The sequence below is a fragment of the Polypterus senegalus genome, chromosome 2 (assembly GCF_016835505.1).
Source record: "Polypterus senegalus isolate Bchr_013 chromosome 2, ASM1683550v1, whole genome shotgun sequence".
NCBI lineage: Eukaryota > Metazoa > Chordata > Cladistia > Polypteriformes > Polypteridae > Polypterus > Polypterus senegalus.
Window position 1 is genome coordinate 269,103,590 of NC_053155.1, and position 13,020 is coordinate 269,116,609.

Below are 13,020 nucleotides of genomic sequence, written 5' to 3' on the forward strand. Positions count from 1 at the left end.
GAACTCTGGTATTATATTTGTTCTTTAATTTATGGATTTTCCTCATCATTGTGGCTCTTTTTCTTTTACTGCATGTGGAAAAGAATCATTCACCTCTTCATCCATTTTCAGAAGCCTCTTAATCTAAATCAGGGCCCAATATACTGTAGCCCTTTACTTACTCACACCAGGGAAATTTAGAGACATCAATTAAATTACTACATGGAATGTGAGAGAAAATGAAGAAAATGTGCAAACACAACACAGGAGGTGCCCAGGCCAGGATTAAAAAGCAAAGTACCCTAGAAAAGAGGGATTACTTTAAATATAAATATTTACCTGTAATAGTGATGGCTGGCTGTGTAGCATTAGCTGAATTAATAAAAAATAAATAAAAGCAAGAGAATTATTAAAGTTTTACTGCAAATATTCTTAATTTAAAATACCAAAAACCAACAGCTTTAATCATCAGACTTCATCAAGATCAAGCATGCATATACTATATAAATTTTACAAAATTATAACAGCATTCAAATAATTAGTACTAGTGTAGTTATTTCTAGTTATGGTATTCTCACTGCAGAGAATAGAAGCAAAATCAAAAATGACGGTATCACTTTAGGTAATACAAAGATCTATCTATTACTCAATTAGGCTTATGTAACAAGCCCTTAACAAACAATTATTTTTGTCTTCGTCTTCTAAAACATGAGCAGTTAGGTTATTCATCTCCGTGCAGTGTGGCCTACTGACACGATAGTAAGATCTTTCTAATATAAAGGATTGTATTATTGTGTTATTACCATCAAACTACCCATTTTCATTACCAGATTGGTCTACCTTATGATTAACACAAATATACATAGATATACATGTGCACATAAACCCTAACCACATTAATGCCATATGAATGGCACATGTACAGCCCATCACTCCCTAGCACTTTAAGAGACTTACCTATCATTGGCATGAACAACGTACAATATCTTAGGTATATCTCAGACCTAAATATTATTTTGGTCTCCAAGAATATATTTAAACAAACAAATGCTCTACATCCTTGGCCTATAGACCATTTATCAATCAACAATGTTTTACTTTACCACACTGTTCCTTCTATTAGATGGAACTCCCCTCCACAGGCTGATAAACCTCGCAAATTGGAGTGTGTGGCAAACTTCCGACTGCTCCAGGCGCTCTTAATATTTACTTTAGTACTTCAATCAATCAAGATATAAAGACAAAGTATACAAAATTAAAAGCAACCTGGTATTTATTAAAGAATAATAATACCACTAGAAGAAAGTATAAAGAAAATATAGATAGCAAAGTCTAGATATATATAGTCTTTGGAAAAAACTACGAAGAGTATCAGTGCTTAGAAGTTGTTCTGGAACAGCTTTTGACTTAGCAATTAATGTTATTCATGATATGCTTTAGCTGACAATCAGATGAAACTGTCACTCGTCTCTCTGTGTCATTTTTCTGATGTCGCCTTCTTCTTCGACTTCACCCTTTCCTGACGTTGCTGTTTTGCTGTCGCTGTTTCTTCTTCTCTTCTTCTGTTTTGGTTCCTTGGGCAAACCATATTTATTTTAAAATTCCCATGGTCTTAGAGTTGGCGGGCGGGGCTCTGTGAGTTGGCAGGCGTGGCCCTCTCGTGTGTATCCCATGGTCTTACAGTTGGCGGGCGGGGCTCTGTTAGAGTTGGTGGGCGGGGCTCTGTGAGTTGGCGGGCATGGCTCTCTGTCTTGCTCAATTATGATGAGAATGTTTGTAGTTTGTAGTAAACACACATTAAAACACATTTTATGGTAATATAGAACTCTGGTATTATATTTGTTCTTTAATTTATGGATTTTCCTCATCATTGTGGCTCTTTTTCTTTTACTGCATGTGGAAAAGAATCATTCACCTCTTCATCCATTTTCAGAAGCCTCTTAATCTAAATCAGGGCTCAATACACTGTAGCCCTTTACTTACTCACACCAGGGAAATTTAGAGACATCAATTAAATTACTACATGGAATGTGAGAGAAAATGAAGAAAATGTGCAAACACAACACAGGAGGTGCCCAGGCCAGGATTAAAAAGCAAAGTACCCTAGAAAAGAGGGATTACTTTAAATATAAATATTTACCTGTAATAGTGATGGCTGGCTGTGTAACATTAGCTGAATTAATAAAAAATAAATAAAAGCAAGAGAATTATTAAAGTTTTACTGCAAATATTCTTAATTTAAAATACCAAAAACCAACAGCTTTAATCATCAGACTTCATCAAGATCAAGCATGCATATACTATATAAATTTTACAAAATTATAACAGCATTCAAATAATTAGTACTATTGTAGTTATTTCTAGTTATGGTATTCTCACTGCAGAGAATAGAAGCAAAATCAAAAATGATGGTAACACTTTAGGTAATACAAAGATCTATCTATTACTCAATTAGGCTTATGTAACAAGCCCTTAACAAACAATTCTTTTCGTCTTCGTCTTCTAAAACATGAGCAGTTAGGTTATTCATCTCCGTGCAGTGTGGCCTACTGACACGATCGTAAGATCTTTCTAATATAAAGGATTGTATTATCTCGTGTTATTACCTTCAAACTACCCAAGTTCATTGCCAGATTGGTCTACCTTACGATTAACACAAACATACATAAATATACATGTGCCCATAAACCCTTACCACATTAATGCCAGCTAGTCTTTGGAAAAAGCTACGAAGAATATCAATACTTAGAAGTTGTTCTGGAACAGCTTTTGACTTAGCAATTAATGTTATTCATGATATGCTTTAGATGACAATCAGATGAAACTGTCACTCGTCTCTCTGTCTCATTTTTCTGATGTTGCCTTCTCCTTCGACTTCACCCACTCCTGACGTTGCTGTTTTGTTGTCGCTGTTTCTTCTTCTCTTTTTCTGTTTCAGTTCCTTGGGCAAACCATATTTATTTAAAAATTCTTTGGTGGGTTTCAGAACATCTGATGTTACACACATTTGACTTGCCTGCTGTTAATTTGACGGATGTCTTCGCACAGATTCCTTGATTGCTTTAGAACACCTTTCACTCATACTTTCACAAGCTATAAACCAGGTGGGCAATACCTAGTATGATGGCATCTATCTGTTCGCAGGTTATAAAGTAATCAATACAGCCAAGGCATCACAGCCAATTTCTGGGCTTCTGCTTTACACAGTGAATGATTACTAGTACAACTCAATAAGCGAAAATGCTTTGATGTCCTAGTACAATTCAAAGAAAGGAAGATGCTTTGATGTTACTTGCCCAGCAATGGACCAATTTTTCAGTTTATCTTGTTTGTTAAAGCAAAAAATAATGAAAATAGAGGCATTTGTTATCTAAAAAATTGCACATATGGCACACCAGGGCAAGGATTCACTGGTCTTATGCTAAATATGTAATATCAAGAGAAATGTGTCTCAGTTAAGCCACCTCATACTACTTCACAGTGAAGTTTTGTTAGGTCCCACTGCAGAGATGAATAAACACTTTACTGATTCTTTGTAAGTGTTATAAAGACCCCAAAAAAGTATTTGTTAAGGTCTTATTAAATAATAGCAAATGCATAAGAGACTCAATTTTGCAGTACAGAAAGTAAAGTGTTACCAACATTATATTATAACGTATAGCCACTTCCCTACAGTGTTGATAAATTATTAAAAACCATAAACCCTCTCTACAGGAATACTATCCTGCCTCTCCCAAGCATATTATGGGAAGCTATTAAATCAATGCAAGTACAAACCAATACAGGTATGGAGTATCTTGTAGGGTTGATCTAACTCTGCTAAACTTTAAGTCATTTGAATATTATTGGAATAAAGTGGTAAAGTGATAACTATAAGAAGTGAAAAAGTGCAGAGAAATAAGACATTGTTAAAGAGATTAAGCTATTACATGCAAGGTTATACATTAAGTTTAGTTCAGGAGTGGGTATTGCATTGTACGTATTCACAGTATGAAGGGTATGCTGCTGGGTGATAGCAGGTTAAAACCACTGTGTTAAGATCTATAGAAACAATGTGTTGTTTATACCATAGAAGCAAAAAATACAAAAATCCCTGAATGATATCTCCTAAACCATCTTGCCTATTAAAACTAAACTATGTACATGCTTGACACTTCTCAAATGTCTTTTCTAGTACTCAGTAAAGTACATACAGTACATTACAGATAAGTAACAGATACTGTACTACACCTTATTCAGATCAAATACCCCTTTTCTCTATTAATGTTTAATTTTTACATACCTTTTAAAGTAGACTTTTGCCCTGCCATTATCATCAATTCAATAAAAAAGCAGAAATATAAACATTACTAAATGAAATAAATAATGTATTAACATAAAAATGTCATTTGCATAAAATTTTTATTAAATGGATGTCATTCAAGCTAAACATCAGTCTAAGCAACAAAATATGGACAAAAGTAATCATCATTACACAACAGCATGTAAACAAACAATTTGCCACAAACACAGACATATTCATAAAGTTATTGTAGTCCATTCAAGGTTAAATGCCAAGTTTTTGGATAAGTGTTATTATAAAATGTGGTAGTCATGATCTTGACTAACCAAAGCTAGTTAACAGGAAAGGGAGACTGTATAGAGAGTGGGCAGATTCAACAGAAGAGTGCTTAGCTATTTTACAACTTTAGTAGCAGGGCACCACATTCTCTTTAGCTGTTTCTAGCCCTCAGCACAAACACTAAAGTGTGATGGAGAATGTTAAAACACTTTGAAAAACTGACCAATAGAAAAGAGTCACTGTATCATGAAACTCCTTTACCCATTGCAGATAAAACTTCCCAGGAGAACTTTATGGAACATACTAGATATATGTATGTATTGTGATATTTGGACTTTATTGCGCCTGACCCGGCACAGACAGACCCAGAGACACGTTTTAACACACAAAGATTTTTTATTTATCTTCAGCTGGAGGGCACGTCGTCCCCATAATCCCTCCAGCCACAACACAGTCCCAAAAGCACTTAACTCCCCATCAACAAGTCTCCACCTTGCATCACCACTCCTCCCAGGCAACCTTGTTCTCTTCCTTCCGATTCTGGCTGTCTTTGAAGGGAGGCAGGCCCTTTTTATAGTCCTCCCGGAAGTGCTCCAGGTGCTGAATCAGCTGGCGCTAATTGCACCTCTAGGCAAGGCTGCAGAGGTGTCCAAGTTGGCTCCGGGATCCCTGCAGCCCCCCTGGTGGCCACCCCAGATCCCCACAAGGTTGTGGGGCACTCCAACTCCCATGAAATCCTGCGGGAAACTTAGGCACCATTATCAGCCAGGAAGGCTGCCACCCAGCGTCTCGGGGGAGTTACCAAGGAGCCCCTGGCTGCTCCCCTAGAACATAAGTATCCCACAGTATCTATTATAATAAAACAATCTTGGGACGAGACGAGACTAATCCTGCGACAAGATGTGAGTTTTTGAAGAAACTTTTTGGAAGAAAGTCCCACCAGATGGATACTTTTACAATGAGATTCTTTCAAGTCACACCCTACTTACAACTATTTTCAAACAAGACCATGGTCATCAGGTACATTCCAGCACTTAACCTGGACAGACACCAATCCATTAAAGGGCTTATTTATGAACACACATACACACACACTTATGAAGATCCAGTTTAGAATCACCCATTCATCTAAATATGGCAGCGAGAAATGATGAAGTCAAACGAATGAACACGAAAAATGTCAATCAGCTACATGGCAAATTGATTAAATGCATATTCATAGACTATGCTTAAGCAGTTAGTGATGATCGTGCAGAAGATGAAAACATCAATTAATAATATCCCATAGAATATCTACAAGCATTAACACTGTCCAGTCTTCAACTGGCTGAATTACTGTTGAAACAAGGATGTATTGTAATGTTATTGTGTAATTTATGTATGAGTGATGGACTATGCAATGGAATAAGATTAGTTGTATTAAAAATTGGTCGAACAATTCTAACATGTAGACAAGAAAGGTAATGTAGATAGATAGATAGATAGATACTTTATTAATCCCAAGGGGAAATTCACATTTTTGTAGTACATTTTCCGCGAATAACATTAGACACAAAAGGAGATCTTGATATGCCAGTAGTATTAAAACATTTACAGTTTCCTGTGAGAATAGCTTTTGCTATGACAATTAACAAATCACAGGGACAAACATTCAAAAAATTCAGTTTATTTATTAGAGAGAAAGAAACAATATTCACTCACGGGCAGTTATACGTTGTGTTGTCACAATGTAAATCAAAATTCAATGCAATCTTAAAGAAAAGTTCATTCCAAATATTGTTTTAACTGAAGTTTTAAAGTAAAAGTGAAAATAATGCATATGTCTCTTTAAATTGTATATCCGGGTAACCAAACCCCGGGGTTGGCAAGCAAAGCAAGCAGGGGGCGGAGCACCCTAGTTTTACATATTAAAGTGCTAGAAAGTGCAATTCAAAACTACATGTACAGTCTGCCCACTGATGTATGATAAAGTGATATTTTTCCATGCTTAAAATTCACCACCAATTTCTTTTTTGATATTTTATTTGTTAAGGCTACACCATTTGACTAGTTCTATTACCTCATCCCTGCATGCAGTATCATAATTTGTGGGTAGATCCACAATGACAGTTCAGTCAGTTCTGAAACAGCAATATCAATTCTACAGTGTTGTAACTATTGCACTGGCGAAGTTAAATGTTTACTGAAACTTTTAATTTTTTGCTCATTTATTTTCACTCATTTATCAATAATGTCCATCCATTCATTATCCAACCCGCTATATCCTAACTACAGGTTCACAGGGGTCTGCTGGAGCCAATCCCAGCCAACACAGGGCACAAGGCAGGAAACAAACCCCGGGCAGGGCACCAGCCCACCGCAGCATCAATAATATGTATTCAAAAATAGGGCTTGAATATAATGAATACTTGATACAGTACTTGAATACTCCTCTCAAAAGCAAATCACTTCAAGCAGAAAGAATTATACCCTGGTAGGACAGCACAAAAACCACTAAATGATATATCTTCTGGGCATCACAAACTGATGATATTACAAATGTATGAAAGAGACCTTTATCTGGCCTGTTCTACTTCAGATTAATAGATAAAAACAGTAACAACCTTCATGTACTGATAAGAAAAAAAATCTGAATGTACAATTTTGCCATGTAAAACAATCTAAACATTATTTGCAGATATAATATTTATTGTATTAGTAAAGACGCTCATAAGAAATAATAGGTAATGCCAAAGCCTATCCCTCTAATCTTCACTGTGTTAGTAAATTCAATTTAATAGCAGAACAGGACATTCAGACTTGTAAAATGAAACATATCACTAGTCTCTTAAATCCAACCCCAGATAAGCTCAGTTACTCTACCTGAAGCATCCATTCTTATCACCATATCAATACATAAATACATAACTGGCACAGTTTCTAATGCTTTAACTGGAAGTCATTCTATTTACCAACATTATAAACTAAAGAATTGTCTTCAATATTTTTTCTTGGAGGTGACCACAAATGAAAAACACCAGTGTTTAGAAGATTACATCACAAGTTTGGAGAATAGTCATCCAATCTCCCCAATTATAGAGATAGATGATTGTGCAATCTTAACCATCGAGCTTCCCAGATACAGTACAAACAGCTAGTTAAAGAAATGGGAAGACTTTGGATCTGCTATAGTGCTATACATACAAGGCTTTACCTTGCACACCACTGGGTAATTCTGTTATGATACTGTCTTGAAAGAAAAGGCTGAAATTTATTAAAACCAGTAAGAAAATGTATACATTCATGGACTGTGGAGTCAGCTGAAAAATTACAAGATTGTTTTTATTGGACAGAATAGGATGTTTTTAAAAATGCATATAAGAACATTCATGAGCTGTCTGACACTGTCACATTGTACAAGGTCCAACAAAAAAAAACAAGATGAACCCTATAACTCGGGAACCAGGAGTGGAAGGGGAGAAACAAAGAGATGGCTATAGATCTTGTTCTAACTTGTCACATTGAGAAAAGGTTCAACTTGATTGCTCCAATCAGTATGACCAGCTCTAAACCTAAATTCAAACCACCGAAGCAATATAAGAAATCAAGATACAAAGTTTTACTACACCTAGTAAAGGGTTTTCCTACTGAATTTTCAAGAAACTATATAGTAATAATTGAATAATCACCACAGCCTAACAGTGAAATATTGCCATGATCTGTTTGATACAAATTAATGAACAGTAGTTTTGAGACAACAATTTTTTATGACTTTGGAAAGAAAAGTTAAATGTGATCCATTAATAAATAGATTAATTTTGTAATGATCAAACAATAGTCATTGAAAGAGAATCTATTGACATCGTTCATCAATAAAGGCACATTGCAAACTTGTAAATGATAGTTGCAAAATGTCCTGCTTCTGTTCTACCATTACACAAAACAATTAAGGCAGTATGTTTATTTTGTCAGAAACTGTGATTATGTACTACCAGACAGCAGTGCTCCAAGTGTCAGCTCCAGAACTAGTTGTAAAAATTATATCTTTGGACTGAACAGGAGGCATTTAGGACCAGGAGACACTTGGGACTTCTCCAGGGAAGCTGCACACCACTACTGGGGGCTCTGTGGCCTGCTGTTCCTAGCTCAGAATGTTGGCACGTGACCTTCACTAGCATGAGGAGAGAAAAATTAAGTCAAAATGCATAAGTGGGTAGCTGATTACTTGATCTATCTCATTTTGTTCAATTTGTAATTAAATACTGTAAAAACATAAGCTTACTGCAACTAATGTTAAGTGGAATTTTCTCAGATACTAAGAACAGGAAATGATCTAAAGAATACTTGTTTATTTTTTATATGTTCATCTGTTAATCTGAAGTCAAAATCAAACCAGACTTTGTAGGAGATTTTCTTAATATTCTACATCTACAGTATGCATTTTTATTAATATGCTACTTGGTTGTTTCATATTTGCCGTAATATCAACATATCATCACTTTTTACAGGGTAAATGTGTGTAATGCATTAAGAAGCCATTTTTACCAGAATAATAGCTCATCCCCACAAAGGTTGCACATCACTAATAAACTGACTAGACAAATAAGGCTAATGAGGGCAAGGCAGTGGGCACAGAAGAGTGGCTTGGTTGCTTTACTATATAAAAAAAGGATTATAGATTAAGCAAAACATACGCACAGAGTGGCGCTAAAAAAATTATAAAATTTCTTTCTCAAATATTCATAATGACCATACAATTCAGTTGAGCTCTTCCGAAACATTAAATATGGCTTTATTAAATGTTAGAGCATTAACCAACAAGACGTTTTCCATCAATGATCTTATTAGTTATAGGAAAATTGATTTTATTGCACTAAGTGAAACGTGGCTTAGCTCTGATGGTGCGCCTGTTTTAATCAAATCTGCATCTCCAAATTACAGCTTTGCTCATGCGGATCGCCAAGCTAAGAAAGATGGTGTTTTAGCAAACATTTACTCGAGACAGTTAAAGTATAAAGATGGCAGTTTTAGTAAATTCACGTCCTTTGAGTATCCTGCTGTTGCTTTTCATAGAGCCACTGTGCTGCCCCTGACATAGTCGCACCTGAAAAGATAGTTAAAAAATCTTCTAGCACTGTTATACCTTGGAAAACCCAAAGAGTGTCTGATCTAAAGAGAACATGCCAGAGAATGGAGCATAAATGGAGAAAAACTAAACTGATTTTACACTATGAGATACTGAAGGTTAAAATAACAAAATACAACTACATAGTCTGTCTTGAGAGGTGGTGTTATTTCTCTAGAATTATAAATAACAATGTTCGTAATCCCAGAGTCTTATTCTCTACAATTGATCATCTGCTAAACCTAGGTCACTCAATGAAATGCCTCCAAAATACTTCCAGTGAAACTTGTGAGAATGTTTCTGTATTTTTAATCACAAAATTAATGATATTAGAAATAATATAGTACATCTCCCCAATACTGATCTTCTTAAAACCTGGTACTCCACTATAAACAAATTAAATTCTTTCACCAGGATATATTTACCTGATTTTCATAAAATAATTTCTCAACTGAGACCTTCCACCTGCATCCTTGACCCAATACCAAAATGTTTTTTCAAGGAAGTATCAGGTGTGATAACATTGATAGTATTCTTGACATAGTAAACTCATAATTAGATACAGGAGTCTTCCCAGACTGTCTTAAAACTGCTGTAGTCAAACCCCTGCTGAAGAAAAATAATCTGGTCTCCTCTGCTTTAGAAAATTTTAGACCTATTTCTAACCTACCTTTCTTAAGTAAAATCCTAGAGAAGACAGTTATTATGCAGCTAAATCACCACCTCAATAAACATGCTATTCTTGATAAGTTTCAGTCGAGTTTTAGAACAAATCACAGTACAGAAACTGCACTTGTTAAAGTAGTAAATGACTTGCGGTTATATGGAGACAGAGGCCATTTATCTGGTCTCATCCTCTTAGAGCTGAGTGCCGCATGTGATGCCATTGATCACAATATTCTTAGAAATCGCCTTAATCAATGGGTGGGCCTCTCTGGCAGTGTCTTAAATTGGTTTGAATCCTATATCACAGGTAGAAATTTTTTTGTTAGTTGTGGTAATTATACTTCAATGACACATCATATTCTATATGGTGTTCCACAAGGCTCTATCCTGGGTCGGCTGCTCTTTTCGATTTACATGCTTCCGTTAAGTCAGATTATCTCGGGGCATAACGTGAGATACCACAGCTATGCTAATGACACTCAGCTGTATTTATCAATAGCACCTGATGACTCAGACTCTCTTGATTCATTGACACAATGTCTTATTTGTGTTTCAGAATGGATGAGTAGTAATTTTCTCAAACTAAATAAGAGGAAAACAGAAATTTTAGTGATTGGCAATAATGGATATAATGAAGGTATTAGAAATACTGTAAACTTGATCCATTAGGATTAAAGTCATGACGGAGGTAAAGAATTTAGGGGTAACTATTGACTCTGACCTGAATTTTAAATCACATATTAATTAGATTACTAGGACATAATTTTTTCACTTAAGAAATATAGCAAAAGTTAGATCTCTTACAACACTGCAAGATGCTGAGAAATTAGTTCACGCTTTTGTTTTCAGTCAACTAGATTACTGTAACACACTCCTCTCTGGACTACCCAAAAATACATTGATCGATTGCAACTAGTGCAGAATTCAGCTGCTAGAATCTTAACTAGGAAAAGAAATCCGAGCACATTTCTCCAGTTTTGATGTCACTACACTGGTTACCTGTGTCATTCAGAATTGACTTTAAAACACTGCTTATGGATTACAAAGCCTTAAATAATCTCGCTCCATCTTATATTTCGGAAAGTCTTGCACCTGACACTCGAAATCATAACCTTAGATCTTCAAATGAGTGTTTGCTTAGAATTCCAAGAGCTAAACTTAAAAGAAGTGGTGAGACGGCCTTCTACCGTTATGCGCCTAAAATCTGGAATAGCTTGCCAATAGGAATTTGCCAAGCTAATATAGTGGAGCACCTTAAAACACTGCTAAAAACATATTATTTTAACATGGCTTTCTCATAGCTTAATTTAAGTTTAATCTTGATGCTCTGTATATTCAATAAATTATCATTATTATTCATGGTGGTTCCAAAATTCGTACTAACCCCTACTTTCACTTCTGTTCTTTTTTCGGTTTTCTGTGGTGGCGATCTGTGCCACCACCACCTAATCAAAGCACCGTCATGTCCCTACATTGATGGATTAAAGGTCAGAAGTCCACATGACTGTCATCGTTAAGTTCTTCCATGAGAACCCTGAATTCAATGAGGACTGATTGAGGTCATTTATATTAGGTAGAATGCTTGTGGCCTGGAACCCCTGCAGATTTTATTTTTTTCTCCAGCTGTCTAGAGTTTTTTTTTTGTTTGTTTGTTTCTTCTGTCCTCACTGATCATCGGACCTTACTTTTATTTTATGTTAATTAGTGTTCCCTTATTTTAATTCTTATTTATTTTGTCTTTTTATCTCTTTCTTCATCATGTAAAGCACTTTGAGCTACAGTACATAATTTGTATGAAAATGTGCTATATAAATAAATGTTGTTGTATTGTACCTTTTCTACCTTGAGATAAGGAACCTTTCTCCTTGAACACATTCAGTACACCCCTCTTCTAATGACTTATAGATTTGTCCATCTATACTAATAAAAGGCAAAGCCCTCACTGACTCACTCATCACTAATTCTCCAACTTCCCGTGTACGTAGAAGGCTGAAATTTGGCAGGCTCATTCCTTACAGGTTACTTACAAAAGTTAAGCAGGTTTCATTTCGAAATTATACGCGTAACGGTCATAACTGAATACTACTTACGTACATATATACGGCCATAGCCTGCAGCTCAGTCGCCGTGTGAGGCGGAGTTGTGTCCCCCATCACCACGCCTCCCACATAGTTGGTTGCCTGCCTATATTGCTTCCTCCATCCCCACGCCTCCCACATAATTGACTGCCTGCCCATATAAGGCCATCCGTCAGCAGCACTAATCTCTTATTTATAAACGGCGCAAATAAATTTACATGTACTTAACCTATATTACAACTATATACACATATTAGACACCTAGACACACATAATCCTCACATGTTCCCCAGTCCTTTATCTGAATTTTCTTTTAAAAGTTAATAATCACACGGCCTGGGAAGTCTGCAGTGAATCCGGCGACCAATCCTGATGTGCGCTGCGGACGCATTTACCTTATTTACATGTAAAGAAGCGATCTCACCGGCTCGGTGACAGTTCCTTTATTATACTCGCAGGCAAATCCACAACTTCATAGAGACGCTGCCGAAAACGAAATAATGCAAGAAAGCAAGGTAAAGAAACGGAAAGAATATCTTATTTATAAATGGTGCAAATATATTCACATGTACTTAACCTATATTACAACTATATACACATATTAGACACCCAGACACACACAATCCTCACAT

The 13,020-nt window shown here is 35.9% G+C and overlaps 1 protein-coding gene across 4 annotated transcripts in view; it reads right to left on the reverse strand.

Annotated features, from left to right (window-relative positions):
- adgrg2a (adhesion G protein-coupled receptor G2a) overlaps positions 1-13,020 on the reverse strand; it is a 177,728-nt gene that overhangs the window by 95,300 nt on the left and 69,408 nt on the right. For 2 of the 4 annotated variants that reach the window (XM_039745528.1, XM_039745529.1), the window contains 3 exons: positions 4,262-4,282; positions 2,120-2,152; positions 319-351 (listed from right to left, as the gene is read on the reverse strand). In XM_039745528.1, coding sequence (XP_039601462.1) covers positions 319-351; positions 2,120-2,152; positions 4,262-4,282 — 87 coding nt within the window. The remainder of the gene's footprint in view (positions 1-318; positions 352-2,119; positions 2,153-4,261; positions 4,283-13,020) is intronic. The other 2 variants (XM_039745531.1, XM_039745530.1) reach the window with 1 other exon arrangement.